The 23,534-nt window shown below is 44.4% G+C and overlaps 1 protein-coding gene across 4 annotated transcripts in view; it reads left to right on the top strand.

Annotated features, from left to right (window-relative positions):
• Window positions 1–22,217, top strand: part of pex1 (peroxisomal biogenesis factor 1) — a 30,076-nt gene extending 7,859 nt beyond the window's left edge. For 3 of the 4 annotated variants that reach the window (XM_084081491.1, XM_084081492.1, XM_084081494.1), the window contains 16 exons: window positions 223–311; window positions 1,051–1,183; window positions 1,309–1,405; window positions 2,064–2,234; window positions 2,435–2,589; window positions 3,539–3,716; window positions 4,818–4,987; window positions 6,630–6,764; window positions 7,011–7,075; window positions 8,105–8,247; window positions 8,778–8,881; window positions 9,501–9,677; window positions 10,390–10,653; window positions 11,213–11,392; window positions 20,888–21,033; window positions 21,459–22,217. In XM_084081491.1, coding sequence (XP_083937617.1) covers window positions 223–311; window positions 1,051–1,183; window positions 1,309–1,405; window positions 2,064–2,234; window positions 2,435–2,589; window positions 3,539–3,716; window positions 4,818–4,987; window positions 6,630–6,764; window positions 7,011–7,075; window positions 8,105–8,247; window positions 8,778–8,881; window positions 9,501–9,677; window positions 10,390–10,653; window positions 11,213–11,392; window positions 20,888–21,033; window positions 21,459–21,543 — 2,292 coding nt within the window. In that variant the 3' untranslated portion in view covers window positions 21,544–22,217. Of the gene's footprint in view, window positions 1–222; window positions 312–1,050; window positions 1,184–1,308; window positions 1,406–2,063; window positions 2,235–2,434; window positions 2,590–3,538; window positions 3,717–4,817; window positions 4,988–6,629; window positions 6,765–7,010; window positions 7,076–8,104; window positions 8,248–8,777; window positions 8,882–9,500; window positions 9,678–10,389; window positions 10,654–11,212; window positions 11,405–20,887; window positions 21,034–21,458 lie in introns of all 4 variants that reach the window. The other variant, XM_084081493.1, reaches the window with a different exon arrangement.
• Window positions 22,218–23,534: the final 1,317 nt, after the last annotated feature.

Raw genomic sequence — 23,534 nt, forward strand, 5'->3', positions numbered from 1 at the left:
GTGTATTCAAATCAATAAAAACAGACTTGATAGGAAGGATACATTTTGTCTTTTTTCAGTTGTCAATGTGCGACCCCACCGTCACCTTCCCTCAACCCCACTTGGGGTCCCGACCCATAGTTTGAGAACCTCTGGATAGACATTTTGACGGCAATGGGTGAAAGTGAATTTTGTTTTAAGTCTGTTCTGAAAGATCACAGTTGTGTTATTGGTCACATCCAGGTAGACAGACAGCCGGTCAACACACCACCAGCAGTGAAATCCCCGGGCGACGCATTCCATTCAGATCTTCCCTGTCTGAGTGCTCTCGGGTACGTCGTCTGGTGCAATTTATTGCTTTTACAGTACGAGCTCTGTGGCTTTGTTTCAGACAGCAGGCCAGTCCCATTTATTTGTGAAATACATGATATGGAAGTGTAAATCAGTGTCAGGTGTACAGTCTGAGACTTTAGAAATCAGACTTTAACCCATTAAGACCTGGAACTGTGTCATTTTTAGATTTGAGCTAAAAGGCATTATTTTACACTTTGGGCTATTCAAAAATAGCAGATATACAAGCTCATAGCGCGGCACCGAGTGCCGCGCTACGAGCTTGTAGATCTGCTATTTTTGAAAATTCGTGAAAATGTGTGCAAATCTTTGAATATATATATTTCTAAAGCCAACATTTTTAACTCAAATCTTTGCTTCTGGGGGTCCCTGGAACAACATATTTTGATGGGGGTCCGCGGCCAAATACATATAATTGTGGGGGTCCTTGACATGAAAAAGATTGAGCACCTCTGATATAGAAACATACGTTTTTCAGAAAACTGTTGGGATTTAGGAGACATGTAGAATCGGCTTCAGGTCTCAATGGGTTAATTGCATTTAAAACCACCAGGAATGTGGTTCAAATCTGATTTGTAAAAATGAGTTCCCATGTGGTATACTTATAAAAAATATATCTATATATTTATTTCTGTAAACAAATTCAACCCTCCCCCACAAAACATGTAAGTCACTTTGCATAGGAGCATCTGCTAAATTGTAAATTGTCTCTGATCCCAGTGGGATGAAGGACCTGATCACCACTGGGTTTGAGTTCATCTACTACAGCCTCCAGGCCGGTCCGCTCTCCCGAGAGCTGGTGTCCACGGGACGGGGTCTCCGGGGCGGGGCGCTGCTCGTCACCGGAGGCAAGGTAACCTTTAACCCCCCCCCCCCCCCCCCATCCCGAGAGATTGACAAGAGATTGTCCTTTAGCTGGCATGGTTAGCACTGGGCTAACATACTGTACACATGGTGTGTTATGTGTTTCTTCTACAGGGGAGTGGGAAGAGCTCTCTGGCTAAAGCCTTGTGCAGGAAGGCTGGGGAAGACCTGGACGCACATGTGGAGGTGGTGGACTGCAAAAAGCTCAAAGGTAGGAGGATACGCACGCACGCACGCACGCACGCACACACGCTCGCTCGCTCGCTATGGCTGTCACAATTACAACATTTAAGTTGACGATTAATTGTCGCACAAATAGTTGCGATTAACCGTTTAATTGTGTTTTAGGCATTGAACATAGGAACATAATTGTTTTTTTTTTAAATTGCCTTTTAGGCTTTGTAATAAAAAAAAACGTGAAAATAGCAGCTGATCTACAAGCTTAAAACGTGTCACAAAGTCACACTTTTTAAGCTCGCAGATCTGCTATTTCTGCTTTTTTCAATGTATGTATACATTTTTTTCAACGTGGAAAGGATTATGACCATTATGACAAAATAATTACGATTATCTCAAATAAATACAATTAGACGATTATGTAATAATTGTGACAGGCCTAATGCTAGCACGCACGCACGTACAGTAAATGTACAGTGTGTGTTGAAGGTAACCCTATGGATTTTACTGTGTAACGGATTGAGAAAATAGCAGATATACAAGCTCACCACATGGAAATATTAATGACTATGCCCAATATAGGGATGCCAGGTTGAAAGTGGTTAAACCACAATCCAATCATTCATTGCCCTGAATTGATTCAAAACTTGTTTTTCATTTTTTCATGTCGATCAAACGTATTTACTCTCCAGGGAAAAGGGCGGAGACAGTGAGGCAGACTCTGGAGGAGGTTTTTGAGCAGGCGGTGTGGAGGCAGCCCTCCGTGGTCCTACTGGACGACCTGGATCACGTGACGGGGGCGCCCACCTCGCCGGAGCACGAGCACGGCCCCGAGGCGCTCCTACGGAAACACATCGCACAGAGTAAAACGTCACTTTTATACATTGTACAAGCGTACTAAAATGTTGATGTCCTCACAAATGTATTACGGTAATACAAACGTGTGTGTGTGTGTGTACGTGTGTGTGTGTGTGTGTGTGTGTGTGTACGTGTGTGTGTGTGTGTGTGCGTGTGTGCGTGTCTGTGTGTGTGTGTGTGTGCCTGCCTGCCTGTCTGCCTCCAGGTCTCATGGACATAGTGGATGAGTTGGTGCAGCGCTCCAGCCTGGTGTGTCTGCTCCTCTCCAGCCACAGTGAACACTCTCTGCACCGCTCCCTGACCCAGGTGCAGGGCTCCCACTTCATCCAGGGCTTCCTCCACATACAACCCCCTGACCAGGTACACAGCGCACACACACACACACACACACACACACACACACACACACACACACACACACACACACACACACACACACACACACACACACACACACACACACACACACACACACACACACACACACACACACACACACACACACACACACACACACACAATTAGGGGAGCAACAGTTACTTGAACTGATTTAATTGATTATCTCTTTTTTGAATCAATAATCCATTTTAATAAAAGTAATTTATTTTAAAGGGAACAAATCTGGCCATAATATTGACTGTTTCTGCAATTGCTGTGCAACACTGTTGTGCGACAAAGTACAAAATAGGCCTTAAGTTGTTAGTCAGACTAGTCAATGTATTCTATTATAAAAGGTACACATGTGTACATGTGTATGAAAATGTATGAAATCAACACAAAAGAAAAAAAACAAAAACTAAGAGAGGCACTCACGCCAGCGTCCTCTTATCGTAGAAGTGTACCTGACAGAACTACGTCCAGGGTCTGTCAACAGACATATTATTCCATTCAAGGAGCAATCCAGTCTGCATATGAATTTGTAGGTCAGGTTCCTCAGCAGAGCCAAGAAGGTGAACCCAGAGTACAAAAGAGCTCACTGGCTCTAGTGCTCCTGGGCTTCTTTAACAGAATTCATAGACGGTCATTATAGGCTACTTGCAGTTTGAGTAAGCTCTCCTTCTTATATTTCACCCACTGTGGGGCTATATAGAGAGGGGTACAGTAAGCTCTAAACAGGTTTACCTTAACATCAGTATTACAGTGTTATTTTATGTAAATGCGTCGCAATCTGCTACTTTTGATGCTTATGTGTGACGCTGTAGTATGATCAAGTACAGTGTTAATTTATGGAAAAAAACACAAAAAGTTAAAATAAGGAGATATGATGTTTCTGCCCGACAACAACAATATACTGTATGTCTTCCCTCAGACGCAGAGAGCAGAGATCCTGCGCTGTCTGATCCTCAGGAGGACCGGCCTATCAGAGGAGACCCTACGCACTCTGGACCTGGGGATGGTCGCCAAGGAGACGGAGGGTTACGTGCCCCGTGACCTGGCTCTGCTGCTAGAGAGGAGCTTGCACGCCAGTGTTGTACGCACTGGACACGGTAACCAACCACCGTACTACTGTACATTAACACATTTTAATGTTAACTTTCAGCCTGGCGGCCCTATTTTGAGCATCATTACATCCAGTATCTATTATCACTTTTGCATTACACTGGCGTACAATAAAGTATTAAATATGGCTTGAATAATTAAGGCTGTCCAGGATTGAGCTTCTGGTAAGGAGATGTAATTCAAACATGGTAACGTTTCTATAAATATGGTCTGTTCAAGAAGACAGACGTTTCATGGTTTCACGGCTATTTGGGGAAGAGATTTGATTTTAACACATTGATTGCCAAGATATTAAACATAGTTTTCTATCCCCTTGCCAGCGTAATTACCTCAATCCGATCATATTTGAAACGCTGTGGAAGTGACATTTGTGTCCCAAAAGAAATAGTCCCCGTGGGTTGGCGGAGATATCTGTGTATCCATAGGAATGACAACATTCCAACCGCGATCCGCCATTTTGGGGCTACGCCCCGTTGAAAACGGGTGGTTTTCAATGCAAAAAAAAGAAACTGAGTTATAGCTGTTTTTCTGAAAATCCCATCGTTGGGATGAACGGATGTGACGTTTTTTGCGACGACGTTACATCCACATACTACTTCTGGTAGTACAGTAAACTGTATGCTGTAGGGTTTAAGTGGTTAAAGGGCCATATCATCTACAGTATATATCACTAGCGTCACTAATACAGTAGTCTTGTGTGGCCACACTGTTGCCTCTGATCATGATTAAAATATAAAGCGGATGTGAAGCCTCCTCCCCACTTCCGTTTTGTCTTTACAGTCGCGCCAATTTATCCTAATATAAATCAAAATCATCTAAGCCTACAGTATACAGCTTGATGCTTAGCAGAAAAGGAAATTAAAAAATAAAATGTAACGATATTTTAAAATATATTTTTGGGAACTGAAGTGCCAGCTTTGGCTTTCAGGAGGTGTAGTTCCAGACTCTATATAGCATTCAGGAGGTGTAGTTCCAGACTCTATATAGCATTCAGGAGGTGTAGTTCCAGACTCTATATAGCGTTCGGAGATTGTGGAATAGTTGTCTGGCTACGCGAGACTACTAATACAGTGTCTGTCCGTCCTCAGGTGTGTGTCTGTCTCAGGAGGACTTCCAGCAGGCTCTGGAGGGCTTCACGCCCCCCTCGCTGTTGGCCATGGACCTCCACACCCCCCCCAGCGGGGCGGGGCTGGACAGGGTGGGGGGGCTGAAAGACGTGCGACGGCAGCTGATGGACGCCATCCTGCTCCCTGCCAAGGTCAGCTGCACAACGGTCAAACCATGTGGGATATAGCTGTGGTTCTAAAAAAATGTCATGTCAAGGACCCCCAAAATGATGTTTTTTTTTTGGACTGCCCTGTCTCAAAAAATATTTTTGTGCCAGGATTTTTCAAAAAATTGCAGATCTACGAGCTCATAGTGCAGCACAGAGTGCTGCACTATGAGCTTGTAGATCTGCTATTTTTTGAATAGCCAAAGTACAAAAGGTTAAAGTGATTCAAATTTAGTGTGATGCTATATTAACACATTTTGCTAGGGACCCCCTGGAACACCCCCAAGGACCCCTGGGGGTCCCCCGACCCCACTTTGAGAACCAACGGGATATAGAGTGTGTGGGGGAACCACCAGGGGTCCTTGAGGGGGTTCCAGGGGGGTCCCCAGCTAAATGATTGATACCTCCTAATGGACCCTTTACGTGTCTGTAAGTTACATTGATAATGAGGGTTTCACAGTATAGATTGGGGCCAGACTCAAAATCATATAATAAATGGGGGTCCATGCCATAATTAATTAATATCATGCTGGGAGTCTTTGAAATAAATGAAAGGGGTTGAGAATCACTGCTTTAACCCATTTTAGACCTGAGGCCGTTTCTAAAAACGGCCTCTAAATTCTGACAAACTTTCTGAAAAAAATATTTTTTATTCAAACTTAAAAAGAAATGTTGATATACGATATATAGCAACAACTAAAATTACACAGAGGTGTTCCTGCCTTGAAAGGTAGAACAACGTATAGGTGTTCCAGGTCTAAATGGGTTGGATAATGTGAAAATGTTAAATACTAAGATATCAAAAGTTCCCTTACTGTACAAAGGGGGGAAATTACTTGCAAAAATCAACTATTTTCTTTACTCGGACGTCTGATTTCAGTAAACACTTACAGTATGAGAACACGCTGCCCTCTTGGCCAGGTTTTATATTTCTGTACAAAAACTGTCCCGAGAGCAGATTTTGGGAACTCTTGGTATTTTTAGGCCCGGAAACAGGTATCCTCTTTATTATTTTTGTCTCGTGTGAAACTTTAGAAAGCTAATTTCTCGGCTTCCGAGGAGTTACAGTAGATCGGTGGGACAAATTCTCATGTTCTCTTGTAAGAAAGAAACGTGTCTGTCTGTCTGTCTGTCTGTCTGTCTGTCTGTCTGTCTGTCTGTCTGTTGTCCGTCTGTTGTCTGTCTGTTGTCTGTTTGTCTGTCTGTCTGTCTGTCTGTATATCTACAGTAGCTGAAGTAAGACATGACATTAAAGCAGCACTATGAAACTTTCTTTTAATGAATACATTTTAATATTGTCCAATCTGTATGGTAGAGTATGTTAATACAATATAACTTTACAATTGCGGTGGTTGTATTTGATCTCCCTGCTCTTCTACTGAGACATTTAGATTGTGTCAAAGGTCATGCCTCACCTAAACACAAACTCTGACATGAATTTTGTGCAAGCAGTCTCAATTAGATCAATTAGCTCAATGGTAAATATTTCAGCACTTGCGCTGGAAACTGGGTTCAAATCTGAGGTAGAAGAGGAAAGTTACATAATGCAGCCTTAAGATATATAATTGTTGTATGTTTGGTTACAGTATGTGCACTTTAAATGGCATGTGTCTCCTGTACGTTGCAGTATCCCATCCTGTTCTCCAAGCTGCCTATCCGTCATTGCTCAGGGCTGCTCCTGTACGGAGCCCCTGGCACGGGCAAGACCCTGCTGGCAGGGGCCGTGGCCAAAGACAGTGGCATGAACTTCATCTCCATCAAGGTACAGTACAGGTATATGGCTTGACCAGGACCTTCTGGTGACAGTTTTTTTTCTCTTTTTTTTGGTTCTTTATTTACCCAGGGTAGTAGCTCAGCACAAGCTCTCATTTTCAGCAACTCCCTGCACATAGACACATAGAGACAATCTCACAGACTACTCAGTAGTAGAAAGTTGTAGTAGTTGGAAATAGCAGATCTAAAAGCTAGTAGTATAGAAAATAGCAGATTTTTTTTTCTACCTCTCCAGGGACCTGAGCTTCTCAGCAAGTACATTGGAGCCAGTGAACAGGCAGTTCGGGACGTCTTTCAAAGGTCGGTTCTCTAATCCGCTCAGTTAACATGTTTTCCGCTCTATTCTAACTCTAGGCCAGCGCTACTCAACCCGCGGCCCGCGGGCCGCATGCGGCCCGCCGCCCGCGTCTTGGCGGCCCCTTAAGCACAGGAAAAGAAATATACATTTCCGTTCAAATATATGGGTTGCTATTTTTTTTTTCAAAAACAAACATCAATTGTAGGTATAATGCATAGTTTTCTATGCATTTCGGGTTTTTGGGGGGGTTTGACCCCCATTTTTTTCCGGCCGCGCGGCTTTGCCGCGCGGCCAGGATAGGTGTCCCTTATTTCAATCTCTGGGAGTTGGCAACCCTAACCTTGAAAATCGAAAATAGGACCGTCATTTTTAGCTTGCGGCCCCTTGGACTTTTGGTATTTTGCTGAGTGGCCCCTGAGCCATCTTAAGTTGAGTAGCCCTGCTCTAGGCTTTAACCCATTAAAACCTGAGGCTGATTTAAAAAAAAAATTAAAATCCTAACAGTTTTCTGAAAAACGTACAGTATGTTTCTATATCAGTGGCTCTCAAACTGTTTCATGTCATGGACACCTGAAATTATATGTATTTTGCCGTGGACCCCATCTCAAAAAATATTTTGTTCCAGGGACCTTCAGAAGCAAGGATTTGAGTTAAAAATGTTCGCTTTAAAAATATATATTCAAAGATTTACACAAAAGGTCCTCAGATTAAAAAAAATAAATAGCAGATCTACAAGCTCATAGCGCACCACTTCGTGCCGCGTTGTGAGCTTGTATATCTGCTATTTTTGAATAGCCAAAGTATCAAATAATGGTTAAAGTGGTTAAAATGATTGTGAGGCTATATTAACTACTTTGGGGACCCCCTTGTACCAAAGAACTATTCTCCTATACTATACTGTAGCTAAAATCTAAAATAACACGGATGCTTTCCCCGATTGAATGGGTTATTTTATTGCCTGTAACTGTATAAACTGGTAGCAGTGACGTGGTGGTGACGGTGCTGTCGTCCCCCCCCGTCCCCCCCCTCAGGGCCCAGGCAGCCAGGCCCTGCATCCTGTTCTTTGATGAGTTTGACTCGCTGGCCCCCAGGAGGGGTCATGACAACACGGGGGTGACGGACCGCGTGGTCAACCAGCTCCTCACACAGCTGGACGGGGTGGAGGGTCTGCAAGGTACTGTAACACTTCACTTCACTTCACACTGTAGCAACACATACTGTTTACCATGGTCTGCTTGCAACATCCTGAGTGTTCATTTAACTCTGAAAGTATAAAGAATAGACCCATAAGGGTCCCATCGTACCGAGATGTGATTCTACCTCTGCTCTGCTTCAGAACCGCCTTGGCAAACGGATAAAAAAATGGGACATTAATTTCCGAGTTCCGACCCATAAAACTGGGTCTGCGACCTGATAATTTGGGAAACAGTGTACTAACTGGCTGAGCCAACAGGAACCCCCAGTAATACATATAATCAGAATCAACTTTATTGTCACAGCACAGGTTTACAGGTGTAAAACGGTGGGAGAAATTTGATAGATAGATAGATAGATAGATAGATAGATAGATAGATAGATAGATCAAAATAATGATCTATCTATCCGGTGTGGTACATATGTACGTACCTGAGGGAAGACATAAGGTGCGGTAAGTACCGGAGGTATAATTTGTGTGATAATATTTTTGTGTGTGTTTGCTATCAGGTGTGTATGTGCTCGCAGCCAGCAGTCGACCAGACCTGATAGACCCGGCCCTGCTGAGACCTGGTAGACTGGACAAGTCCCTCTACTGCCCTCCCCCAGACCTGGTCTGTTTGTTTAACATTACACTCACTGATCACTGTTTTAGTACTGCCCTCCCCCAGACCTGGTCTGTCTGACATCATACATTCACTCAAAATGATCACTGTATTCGCACACCATATTTCAACCATTTAATATATTTATGATTTACTTATTATATCTATAATATCGTCGATATCGAACAAAAACCTCTTATCTCCATATTCTAACTTTTTGTGTTTTTTCGTAAATTAACACCCTGCTTGATCATACTACGGCGTCACACAAAAGTATCAAAAGTAGCAGTATTGTGAACCTACTGTAGTATCGTGATTAGAATCATAATATTGTGAGTTGAGTGAATCGTTTAAATGTACTTGTCTTTTAGTTCTGCTGGATCTCTTCTCCACTAGTCCCTCACTAACATTTTAGTCTTGTTTGTACTTGTTGACGAAATTGTCAATATATTTAGTCTTAGTTTTAGTCATTGTAGCTTAGTTTTTATTTAGTTTTGGTCAGTGAAAAAAGGTAGTCGACGAACATTTTTCGTCATAGTTTTAGTCGACGAAATCAACACTGGATCTATAACCACCTTAAAACCTTCTCTCTCTCTCTGTGTGTCTCTTCCTCTGGCGGCGGGTTCAGGAGGATCGTGTGGAGATCCTCAGGGCTCTGAGCGCGGGCCTGCCCCTGGCCGATGACGTGGACCTGGGGCAGCTGGCCGCCGCCACGGAGCGTTTCACCGGAGCCGACCTGAGAGCCCTGCTGTACAACGGACAGCTGGAGGCGGCACACGGCAGCCTGGCAGCCAGCACCACACATGTCAGTACCGTTGGGGTTAGGGATCCTTTTCGGATTTTAACCATTCCGGTTCCTTAACGATTCCCTCACAGAGTTATGGTGGTCCTTGAAATTAAAACGTTTGAGAACCACCAGATATCTTTATTTATTTTATCTTTTTGTTCCCTACTCCACTAACCAGTCTATTGTGAAAACAAACTGCACCATTATGTCTTCTATCCCTTGTCCAACTCTTTCTGATGTCGCTTTCATGATCATTTTATCATCATGGCTGGGATAAAAGAAAAAGAAGTTTGAGTACCTCTGGTTAGGCTGTCACCATTATGAATTTTACTTGATGATTAATTGTCATACAAATAGTTGCAATTAACAATTTACATGGGGCAGATATGACAAGAAACTTAAATGCACAAAGAAATGACTGACAATGAATGATACCAATAGTCAAAATAAATATTGTATTGTGGCGAAAACACGGCATGTTTAATATTTTATACTAAAGATTTGTAACAAAATAGTGTAAATAGCAGATCTTTCAAAATGTATGAACCTTTCTCAACATGGACACGGTTAACGACAATCATGCAAATGAATTGCAATTATCTCCAATAATTGCGTTTAGGTGATAATGTAATAATTGTGACAGGCCTGTACCTCTGCTCTGGACTAAACATGTCAGCTCCTCCTCTAAGATGTAAAAATGTTGTCTTTATTCTCCCCGTGTGGCGTCCAGGAGTTGACCTCGGGGTCAGACAGTGACATGAGCCTGGGCTCCATGATCTTCCTCAACCACAGCAGCGGCTCGGACGACTCGGCCGGGGAGGCGGAGCCGGGGGCGGGGGCGGGGCCGGACCAGGCCGCGGCGGCGGCGGTTCTTCTCCCGGAGAACCACCGCCATCTGGAACCCGAGCTCCACCGCAGCAACCTGTGGAGGCTCTACTTTGGAAGCTCCTACGAGTCAGAGCTGGGGAACAACAACGCCTCACCGTCTGGACAGGTGAGAGGAGGACATTTGTGAATTTAAGTTGACGATCACACAAACTATTGCGGTTAACGATTTTGTGTTTTTGGCTTTGAACATTGGAACATAATATGAGTAAAAAATGTGATTTCTGTTGCTTCGTAAATCAAAAATTGCTCAGGGCACATATGACAAATAACTTAAAAAATACAAAGAAATTACTGACATATTTAATTATTTTAGACACACTGTGAGCTTGAAGATCTGCTATTGTCGATGAAGTTTGACAAATATTTTTTTCTTTGGCCCTGTAAGTATGTTGATACCAATACCACAATTTATCTATTTAGCAGACCATGCCTTTATACTTTTACTCAACTAAGATTTTGAATGCAGGCGTATTACTTTTAACAGCGTATCTATATTGGTACTGATCATTTTACTCAAGTAAAATCTACTGAGTATTTCTTCCACCACTGTGAGTATTACTGATCATCAACGTCATCTCCTTTAGAATGCATAGAGGCACCAACAAGAATACCAGAAAGCCACTAGATGGCACTGTAACACAACTTCTTTTGTTGTAAAACCCCAGAACTCTCAGTGCGTCTCTGGTCCAAACTCCATGAGCCAGGACCTCACAGGGTTGTCGGTACGACTCCCCCCGGCCTACATGCCTTCCATCCAGAGGGGCTTTGAGGAGCTGAACCAGGAGCAGATGGAGCGCCTCCTACAGGAGATCAGAACCATCAAGAGCAGCCACAGGAGAGACAATGTGAGTTACACCGTGCACAACAGCGCCGGAGAGCTGTGGAGGAAATGAACTAAGTATATTTGCTCAAGCACTGAGTTTTACTTGAGTATTTTCAGTTGTTTTTGTACTTTATACTTCTACTGCAAAGGTTGCAAGTTGCATATAATGATGCCATGAGGATACTCATGAAAAAAGCCCACCCAAACCAATTATTTGTTTACTAACATTGATACTGGACGCACAGGTGATTGTTTCACGCAATCAATTCCCAACCTGTTGTTTCAGGGTGCGCTGGTTTCAGCACACCCCAACCCCCTCTTGTGTGTTGTTGGCTAGTGAGGCGCGTCCTAGCGAGACCTGATAGAATGGGTTTCATTGCACACATACTGGTTCTTATCAGTGTGACGTCGTCTGTTAAGGGGTCTAATACAGGAGCGAGGACTTTTCCACCGGGGTTAAACCGGTTCCGTTCTTTTTTCCCTGCCTAATTTTGAACCAGTTCAGAGTGTTTCCACTGACAATTAACTGGTTCAGAACCCTAAAAGTTGGTTTGGAGCTGGAACCAAAAATGGCTCTTGCCCTGCACTCGGAACCAATGTGGGCGTGTCACTATTCTACAGGTTGGAAGATGCAGATGTCATAAACAATGGCAAAAGCAAGCGAAACATCATCATTCAAAAAAATAAAAGAAAAGAAAGGGGTAACTGTTACTGACATTGACAATTGAATGTCCCCCGTGAAATGGACACTTCGACCAGTCATATTCAACACATTGCTGGCCCAGGCCTGGAATTGCGAACCTGGCCCCAGACGGGCTCTCTAACCATTCAGCTATGCCCCCAGTTTACAATAAACTGGTGGGAACACAAGCCGGTTAGCAGCCGGTTCTGTAAAAGCAGTGAAGCACAGTGTGCAGCAAGGCAATTTTATTTGTATGTCACATTTCAACAACAAGGCAATTAAATGTGTTCTATTTCGTCCCTGCTAACCGCCAGAGGCGGTGCTTAAAGCACTGAATGGTTCCCCTTCGCGCATGCGCAGTTCGAGTATTGTATACCAACAACGTCACTTGTGACCCCTGGATGACCCGGAGGTCATGTCATCCGGAAATCATCAAGGGATCTTTTCCTTTTTTCTTCTCGCGCGCGAGTTGCAAACATGGTTTGCATCGAGTTGTTGCAATTGCAATGCATTATTATGCAATGCATTGGTGTGCAACCTACCTTATTATTAAAGTCGCTGGTAGCTCCGTGGCCGTATTGGACGGCCGGGGTAGCGAGTGTTCGCCCCCCAGGAGCTGTGACTTATTTATCTCCTCCATGAGTGGAGGTTATTTAACGTGGACGCGTTAGCGTCGGATCTCTCTCACCGTCAATGGAGGGGCTTGCTCCCTCTCCGGTCAAAAGGTGGGTCACTGTTGTTAGCGGTAATGTCCGCACTAAAGATGACGTTCAAATTATTATATCTGTTTGGATCACGACCTCTGTTGGTAAAGGCTTGCGTGAGCGCCGCCTTACCCCAGCATACGGTTTTGTTTGTCTGTGAACGGTAGCGTGAGCGCTCCGATTAGATGATCGAATTACTTGTATTATTGGAATGTAATATATAGGCCTATTGTATGGAAATACACTTTGTTGCTAAGAGTTGAGTGTTGAACAAACGCACAATGTCATAAACGAGTGTCCTAGTCTCACTCTGCAGCCGCACTGAGGCGCCTGGACATAACCTGACGTTTGCTTTCTAAGCCCGATCTAGCCTTTGATCTGATGACGTTCAAGGAACATGTTACGTTCTTTCTTTTTCATTGATAAGCACGCTGCTAGCAGCGTTCATAGCTTGTGTTCAAGCTTTAGTTAACAGCTATTGTGTATAGCTCTGTTGTTGTTAGCCTAGCTGGTAGCCACCAGCGGCTCAAGCCTCTATTATGCAGCTATATTGTGTTTAATCTATAGCAGCGTTCATAGCTTGTGTTCAAGCTTTAGTTAACAGCTATTGTGTATAGCTCTGTTGTTGTTAGCCTAGCTGGTAGCCACCAGCGGCTCAAGCTTCTATTATACAGCTATATTGTGTATAGCTTATAGCAGCGTTCATAGCTTGTGTTCAAGCTTTAGTTAACAGCTATTGTGTATAGCTCTGTTGTTGTTAGCCTAGCTGGTAGCCACCAGCGGCTCAAGCCTCTATTATGCAGCTATATTGTGTTTAATCTATAGCAGCGTTCATAGCTTGTGTTCAAGCTTTAGTTAACAGCTATTGTGTATAGCTCTGTTGTTGTTAGCCTAGCTGGTAGCCACCGGCGGCTCAAGCTTCTATTAAACAGCTATATTGTGTATAGCTTATAGCAGCGTTCATAGCTTGTGTTCAAGCTTTAGTCAACAGCTATTGTGTATAGCTTTGTGGTTGTTAGCCTAGCTGGTAGCTACCAGTGGCTCAAGCTGCTATTTCAGCCATATTGCGTATAGCCTAGTTGGTACAGGCAGCGTACGCGCTCCCTTCCTCCAGCACATGGCCTCTATTCTGATGTAGAGCTACAAGTAATTTGTAGCTTAAGCTCTCATTAACAGCTACTGTGGAATAGCTTGTTTTTGGTTTCTAACCTCTGTCTGCTGATTAGGCAGCTACGTGCTCCCTTCCTCCAGCATATGGCCTCTATTATGATATAAAGCTACAAGTAGTTTGTACCTCAGGCTCCTATTAACAGCTATCGTTTGTGGAGTTTCACATTTGAGATCCTCTCTCGGACTTCTTCTTTGACATGTAAGCTGCCATCATGGAGTACAACTAGCAGCTTTCCACTGTGGTCTTTTGCTACCACTGAAATGGTGAAGAAGTTGTTTACAGTAGCCTAGCTGGTACGAGCAGCGTACACGCCCTCCCTCCAGCATATGGGCTTTTTGATGTAGCTGCAAGTAGTTTGTAGCTCAAACTCTTACTAACAGCTATTGTGTATAGCTTTTGTTTATCAACCTCCGTCTGATCAACCTTTGTTGCCGGGATAGGCAGCGTTAGCGCTCTCCTCCCGGCATTATTGTGGACTTTACACTAGCGTGTTGGAGGTAACGTTTTGTTTTTGCTTATGCGGTCAAAGCAAGCATACAAATACTAATAATGCACTTTTCACTGAGATAGATCTCAAAAAGCGCTACAATAAGCATTACAAATAATGCTAAAATCACATGCTACTGTACTACATAGATAGCAGTGTCCAAACTTAATGGACGGCTATTACAATGATAAGTAGGTAAACATCTGCCGGTGGTACAGGTAGCGTGCACGCTCCCTTCCTCCACCATACAGTTTCTAAAGTCGAGCTAGCAGCAGCGTTCGCGCCGGCTCTGATTTTATAATCCACTTACATTGGGTGGATCTCAAGGTGCTACATAAGCATTTGCATTGAGAAAAAACATGCACTCGCAGCTACATGGATGGCAGCGTCCAGGCTTGGCTAACGGCTATTATAAGCCTTTTGTGTTAAAATAAGCCTCGACTGGTGGTACAGGTAGCGTACGCGCTCCCTCCCCCCACCATACAGGTTCAAGAGTCCAGTTGACAGCAGCATTTCCAGCTAACCGTGACGTTCGCGCTCTGGTTATCTGAGAGTTGACAAGATTCTGCTGGAATTAAAGCCTCTGCTGGTGCAGGCAGCGTACGCGCTACCTCCCCCCAGCATACGGCCAATATAGTCTAGCAACCAGTAGCGTTCGCGCTCTGGGCTAGTTCTGACTGGTGTGCGTTGACCGTGCAGAGAAACCGGTAACACCACAATAGAGGGCTCTCACTTTTGCACCTTGTGTGGGGCTCCTTCAGCCGGATGACGGCCATGACCTTTGCCCTGCGTGCCAGGAAGAAAAGGTCTGACTGCAGCAGACTGTCATCCAGGATGGATCGGCTGTTTGCTGATTGGGCCCAAAGGTGGTCCATGCTCACGGCCTGCCGGCCGATTCCCCATCGGAGGACGCCGAAGTAGGGCTGAACGATTTTGGGAAAAAATCTAATTGCGATTTTTCTGACCGATATTGCGATTGCGATTTGATTGCGATTTTTTTAATTAAAAAAAAAAAAATCTTAAACATTTATTTAAAGTCAAGCTTCAGTTTAGTATTCACTGTGTACGTTTAAAAAGTAATTGGAAGTAATGGAACATTACCAAATGGCATACCATTTATTTACTGTTCTAGATTCTAATAAATAAGGATGAGAACTAAAAGATATGAATTGCTTCATTGCTTCCAACATGTATCTTCCAAGTACTTTTTTCCCCATGTATATATTTAAATATTTAGCTGGAATAGAAATAGCTTATTTTTGTAAACAACCCAACATTGAACTTGTTGTCATTAACTTATGGCTCAAGAAGAGAAGCTTTTTCTGAAATGAAGTTCAATAAATAAAAATAAAATTAAACAAATAATTACCATTTCGTGTAAACAATTCACAGCAGTGAAATAAGTAAGTCTTTCACTTATGGCTCCAGAAGCATATTTACTGATATCCAGTATTTAGCTTATGTAGATTAACATTCAACTAAAATTAACACTTTTTTGTCTCACAAGGCAAAGTCCTCTCCTACTGTACATTGTATTACTACTACTCCTTGGAAGTGAAAAACTCAGAATACATAACGCAGTGGTGGAAAGTAACTAAGTACATTTACTTAAGTACTGTACTAAGTACAATTTTGAGGTATTTGTACTTCACTTGAGTATTTCTAATTTCCAATACTTTAACTCCTACTCCACTACATCTCAGAGGCAAATATTGTACTTTTACTCCACTACAATTATTTGAGAACTTTAGTGACTAGTTACTTTGCAGATATAAATTATAATATTATAAAACCTACATTAACCACTATTTTATACCTAGGTAATTTGAAAATAGCCGATCTACAAGCTCACAACTCGCCGCGATGCGACGCGTTGTGAGCTTGTAGATCTGCTTTCAAACATTAGTATTTTTACTTTTGGTACTTTAAGTACATTTTACTTAAATACTAATATACTAATAAAATACTAACCAATACTTTTGTAGGCCTACTTTTATTCAAGTCAATTTTGAATTTGGGATTTTTACTTGTAAGAGAGTACTTCTACATTGCAGTATTGATACTTTTATTTAAGTACAACATTTGAGTACTTTTTCCACCACTGTACATAAGTGACAAAGATACAGTTCATAGTCGCTTCTTTTGTTTTGGGCTTGTTTTCATAGACAGGGTTGCTTATTTCTCTCTCAAACCCTGGCAACACTGACCAGGAAGTGCTTTGCATCGTATAGTTGTTTACATTGGATCACAGCATCCGACAGTAATAGTTTAATAATGATGGGAAAAATATAAGTTACACTTACAGAAACAAACATAGATATGAGCAACACTACTACTACACTACTTGTGTCGAACCGAAAATAATGTTTTACCGCTACGCGCGGCATCGGGGACTTAAGTTGCGCAACGCGGCCGCTCGACAAACTTTAACCTAACTCTATGAGAGGGACAGAGCGAGAGAGAGAGAGAGGGGGCGGGGGGGGGCGCTGCCCTCTCGCTCCCTGTAGAGAGAGGCAGCCACTCTGGATAGAAGGAGACAAGTCCCGCGGGTGCTCTGGGATTAATATTAATATTACAATTATTTATTATGATAAAATAAAAAAATAAAAAATCGCGGCCTTTGCGATTAGCTAATCGCGTGGTTTCAAATCGCGATTTCGGTTTGAAAACGATTAATCGTTCAGCCTTACGCCGAAGTGCCTACTCCTCCGATGCAGCTGACTCCAGAGGATGAGGTGCTTTCCTTGGCAGCTTCACCTACACACTTCCATGACTATAGACGAATCCACAGACGCGCTGCCTGTAGGCAGCCATAGCTGCGGTGTCAATGCTCCGCACCGCGACACCGCAGCAATGGCCGCCTACAGGCAGCGCGTCTGTGGATTCGTCTATAAGGAAGAGGCAGAAGGCGGTGCCTCCCAGGCCTCAGAGCCGGGCTCCCACTCAGCTCAGAGTTCACTGGCTGTTCCCCGTTCCTCATGCCTGTACCCAAAAGAGCTACAGGCCTGCCTGAGAGACACGCTGCTTATGGTAAAACCCTGTCAGCCAGGCAGGACGTGACAAGAGCTGGCCTGTGTTGCATGCCGGCTATTGAGCCTGCCATCGCACCCCTCATTTGCGTCCCATAATGCGGAAGGCTGCTAGGTGCCGTCAACCCCAGTGCGGGGTGACGGACGACCTTCTTAGAAGAGCTTGTGGTGCCGGAGCACGTGTCGGTCGTGAGGGCAACTCCCTATCACACCTTATGCATGCCCTCTCAACTTCTTTGCAAAAGGGCAATGTGAATGCTGACTCCATCACCTTTGGTGATGCGTGACTGAAGGCATCTGGCCTGATATCCCTCTAACTCGGGACAGCTGATGTCGATCCTAGTTCAGACTCATCGTCAAATCTGGCTTTCACAGCCTATCTGACTGAGGCATTAGCAGAACTCTCCGTAGTCTCCCGTGGGGAGCCAGGAGCAGTATTTGGTTCAGCTGCACAGGAAGCGTTGGAGCGAACAATCTATGCTGAGCAGACTAGCCTGCAGCTTGCAGGCCTACGGTGCATGCCTCCCTCCGACAGAGGGGGGGGGGGCATCAAGGCTGTAGACCCCCTGTCACACCTCAGGGCGTTCTAGTCTACATACTGCCTCGTGACAAAAAACGACAGGCGTTTTTTCATCCTGGCTGGGATGTGAAGGGACTCGACAGGTTTAGGAAGGTCATGCCATTTCATATGTTGACCACAGCAGATGATCTGCGGACCGTCGCCCACAGAGAGTGGTTCACGTCTATAGACCTGAAGGACGCATACTTTCATGTCCCCATTGCCTGTCTGTCAACACTGGCAGTTTTTGTGTCTTGCCTATCAAGGCCACCACTAGCAGTTCAGGGTGCCACCATTCGGGCTCTCCCTCTCCCCGAGGGCATTCACAAGGTGTGTGGCAGCGGCAGTTGCGCCTCTGCAGCCCTAGACATGAGGGCTCTGTATCCAGAAATACAGCACGTCTCCCGTCCCACGTGGCCCATCTGGGACTAGGAGAAAAGTGGCCTAGAACCATCTCAGGCCACAACATTCATTCATGTGGCTTTAAACGCCATGACTATGACAGCCTGTCCGCCCCCCCCCCCGTCGGGTGGACGACATCTTAAACCTCCTTTCCTTGCCCCAGAGAGGCCACTTGGATGCCAAGCGGCACAGTCAAAGGAATATCAGGAGGTCACAGCAGTGTCTCCTTGCCCTGGCCCATATCAAGGCAACACCTCAACCGTGTATAATGTAAATAATCAGGGCGGGACCAAGCCCCCCGCCTGATCAGCCTACGGGCAATTTACCTATCGGGAGAGCAGGAAAACCTGCAGACTTTCTCTCCTGTCAAAAGCCTCCATCCAGAGGTGGTGTACACCACCTGGGGCCTCTGCGGCAGAGGAGGACCTCTTCACCTCAGAGGCGTCAACCCTCTGGTTCTCCCTTGCGGGGACAACCAGCCCTCTGGGCCAGGATGTGCTGGCTCACCCTTTGCCAGAGGCACTCTATATGCCTTTCCACTGCTTCCTCTGATACGACCAGCGCCTCAGAGAGCTCTTCGGGAGGGTCACACCATGCTGCTGGTGGCCCCCTTCTGGCCAGGGAGGACTTGTTTCCTCTGTTGCACAGACTCAGTCGCAGGGCGCCATGGCGCCTCCCCGACAGGAGAGGTCGGATCTGGCATCCCAATCCTCGACACCTCCCTGACTGTGTGTTTGGCTGCCGGAGGGCCCAAACCGCTGCTGAGCAGCCGTGCGGACCCAGTCAGGCATAAATGGTAAATGGGGCATTTATATAGCGCTTTTATCCAAAGCGCATTACATAGATTGTGCATTACAGGCACACCATCCTGAATGCAGGAGCACCATCCACCAGGCTACAGTATGATAACAGACGGAAGCTGTTTTCCAACCGGTGTATGGGTCAGGGTGAAGACCCAGTGCGTTGCTCTGGGCCTACTTTTCTGGAGCTTCTGCAGTCCCTCTTAGACAAGGGCCGATAAAAGAGCTCCTTCTACTCTAAGAGTGTACATACTAGCAGCAATATCATATTGGCATGCTAGAATCTATAATGGCACAGCCACAGTGGGGAAGCCACGGTCTAGTGTCCCTCTTCCCGAGGGGGGCCCTGAGGTTACATCCTCCAAGAGCCCTGGGAACTCCAGCATGGGATCTCCCATGACTCCCAAGTGGGCGTCATGTAAGACTGCATTCCTCCTGGCCTTAACCTAAGCGAAGCGTGTCAGCGAGCTGCACGCCCAGTCTGTCAATGACTTGCGTCCGAGGTGGAACTCAGACGGCGTCACTCTGTGGCCGAACACAGCGTTCCTCCCTGAAGGTGCTGTCACATTCGCACCTCAACCAGCCTATAAGGCTACAGTTTAGCCCTCCACCAGGAGAGTGGATGGGCAAGCTGGAACTGTTCTGCCCTGTGCGGGCCCTGAGAGCCTATGTCAGACCTTATGCGTGCATTAAGCGGTCAGAACGGCTTTCTTCTTATGGTGGCCCTAACAAAGGTTGCGCTCTCTCCAGACAGCGCCTGTCCCACTATATTGTGGATGCCATCAATCACGCTATGGGCCGAGTAATCGTCCGCTGCCATCTGGCGTCAGGTGCCACTCTACCAGGAGTGTCCTCATATCATGGGCTACCCTGAGAGCGGTACCCCTGGAGGATATTGGTGCCGTTGCCCCACGGGCATCACCTGCACGTTCTCCAGGTTCTATTGGGTGAATGTTGCCACTCCCCATCCACTGGGCGTGGTCCTCTTACCAGAGTCCTCCGATTCTACTCTTTGAGTTTGGTAATCAGGATTCTTCGTGACTCGTTTGGTATAAGTCATTCAGTGCTTTAAGCACCGCCTCTGGCGGTTAGCAGGGACGAAATAGAACGATAGTTACGCATGTAACTACGGTTCTATGAGTCCCGAATGACCGCCAGAGCGTTCTGTCACTCAGAATCCTCGTGTTCTCGCGAGAAGATTCTGTAGGAAAAGATCCCTTGATGATTTCCGGATGATATAGTCTCCTCCGGGTCATCCAGGGGTCACAAGTGACGTTGTTGGTATACAATACTCGAACTGCGCATGCGCGAAGGGGAACCATTCAGTGCTTTAAGCACCGCCTCTGGCGGTCATTCGGGACTCATAGAACCGTAGTTACATGCGTAACTATCGTTTTACACAGAGCATCAAGCAAAGGACACACAATTATACAATGACATTAGGATGCATTAAACAAAAGAAGTAACAATGAACTGTTACAGTGCTGAAAAGAAAAAGAGAAAAACAACTCAATCAAAGGCAGCGGAAAGAAAGGTAAAGGCAAACAGAAAGGTCTTTAGTTGTGTTTTAACAGAAATAAGGGTGGCAGCAGACCTGCAGTTTTCTGGGAGTTTGTTCCAGATGTGAGGTTCATAAAAACTAAATGCTGCTTCCCCAATCCCCACGTTTGTTTTTGTTTTTAGGGACAGAAAGCAGGTGGATCCAGTGAGCAGGTGACTCCAGTGTCCAGTGGATCAGGCCTGCTTCTCAGTCAGTCTCATCTGACCTCAGCTCTGCTGACCACCAGAGCCTCTCTCAGCAAGGCTGACTGGAGCTCATACAGCAGCCTGTGAGTACAATACACTGTTCTACACACTGTGGTTCTATAACTTTATTTATCATGTATTTCAAGAACCCCCATCATTCTGAAAATGTACAAACAGGAATCAGACACACACACATTTCTTTGCTAATTGTTTTTCAACTATAAAACAACAATTTCTCTTGTTAGTTTAGTTTGGTCCTCACAAGTATAGTAATGCGCGCGCACCTACGCACACACACACACACACACACACACACACACACACACACACACACACACAACGGTGCAACGGTTAATCTAATTGATTATTAAAAAATATTGATTTAAATAAAATGATACGTTTTCCCAAAAACTTCTGTGTAATGAAAAGTAAAATAAATAAATAAACTCAAAGTCCTGCATTGGAGGATGTAAAAGTTAGTTTTATGTTATTTTATATGTTTCTCTAGGTATGAAGCGTTCGGTGCTACAGGAGAAAGCAAAGTGCAGACTTCAGTCCCTTTTCAACCCGGACAGCGTGTCACTCTAGCCTAATGACACCTTAGCCTTGTCACATTATAGGAGCATGACTCCTTAGGCCAGTGGTTCTCAACCTGTGGGTCAGGACCCCCACCCAGGGGGGGTCCCCACATGATTTTGGGGGGTCCTCAGATGACAGTGAAATGACCATTTAAGGACTTTTAAGACCTTTTTAATACCTCAAAAAAATAACTAAGAAAAAAGACTATTATTGTATCAAAAGTAATCAACCAACTATACAATAAAAAATGGTGAAACCTTGGCCAAATTGTCAAATAATATGAGAAAGAGGGGAAAAAATTTAAATATGTGAGCTTGTAGATCAGCTATTTTCACAATATGTATCTGTGGAACCGAGTCAAACAAAATGTAATGCCTCAACTCATACATTCCAAGTGCTTATCAGGGTTGGGCCCCAGTTCAAATAATGATCATTTGGGGGGTCACGGCCTGAAAAGGTTGAGAACCCCTGCCTTAGACTGATGATGTAGTTTGTTTTCAACATTGGGTCAAAAAACTACAGCATGCTCCTTTAATGGTTAGCTTTGAATCTAATGTGCTAATTTGTGGACAATGTAAATCAAAGAGTTTAATATTTTAATGTTTCTTATTGGTCTTTTAAATGATTATGAATAGAATACACTTGAATATATCATGTAATAAATGTACATATATGTAAAATAAATCTAATCTAATTGTTGATATAATTCAAGAATGCTTTTTGGTGACGATTCATCAACCGTTTTATTATTTGTTCTCTTTATAATGCAACTACTACTATGGGATGCAGACAAAATAAGCTTGAATGTATTCATCTATGAAATCAGGAGCTGATAAAGAAACATATTGACGCAGAAACATACAGTATGTACAAAAGTTCATAAGGATAACACAAGAAAGCCAGAGAGCTTATTTCCATTGTGGGCCTTATTGTAAACTAGAAAAAGTGCTCCTCGGAGCACAGGTCTCCGCCAGGTCAGGTACGTTATTGTGGCCTCCTGGTAGCGCTATAATAGGCCAATGTGAAAAGGGTGCCATTTCTTCCTCGGCCTGGTGGGAATGTGCGTGCAAAATGTCATGGAAATTGCACGCTGCGTTCATGATTTGAGGCATTTTGTTCAAAACGGATCTGTCCTGCAAACTTTGGAAGCCAATCTTAAGCAATCAGGATGGAATATGGGAAATCGGACAGATCTGTGTTGATCACATGACTATAGAGATTCTGTGTACCGATGAAAGGAAATTCTATAGGTCAAAATGATATATATATAGTTACACTGTTTTGAGCTCAGCTATCTTGTTCATTTGAGCAGACAAGACTCTAGCATTAGGAGATGAGGTCATCACCTTTGAGGCTCTTAATCTCTCACACTTCCTCAAAGGGAGACACTACTGCTGTAATGTTAATATAGTGCTTTAAATGATTTCATAAAGTTAGTAATGTTTTGTGGTCTTAACTATCTTATATTATTATTGTAATGCTAACAAGTGAAATGGATGTTTCTCTGTACATCCATAGTCAGGCCAGTTTAAAGCAAACAGACAATTAAAATATATTCTCAGTGCTTCAGCCAAACTCAGATGAAAGTTGCATAGAACTCTTATCGAGCAGGAGTTTTAGGGAGGATAGATACAGCCCACAGGTGCCCTGAAGGGAGCCAAGGTCGTCTCCCATGGCAGCCGTGAGAGACCGTGAGACAGCAGGGAGGGGGTCCTTGCCCACCCAACGATGGGTCGCGAGAAGGGATGGGAGCCGCATGCTCGATCCCCTACGGTGGACCAACAGCGACTCCTGTTGATGATTTTTATTCATGTTTTAGTATCTAGATGCCAGTCATATAAACGCTTGGAAAATAATATTAGGGCATTGCAAACTTCTCGACTAGCTCGAGAGGAGTGTATCTTCAGAGCTCTGAATTGAACTGTAACCGCTGGTAGAGTATTATTTTTGTATATGACAATTCATTCTGGTTGGTTAATAGGCTCATCAATAATTGTAAACTAGT

This window comes from Gymnoscopelus microlampas, assembly GCF_963454915.1.
Source record: "Gymnoscopelus microlampas genome assembly, chromosome: 15".
Taxonomy (NCBI): domain Eukaryota; kingdom Metazoa; phylum Chordata; class Actinopteri; order Myctophiformes; family Myctophidae; genus Gymnoscopelus; species Gymnoscopelus microlampas.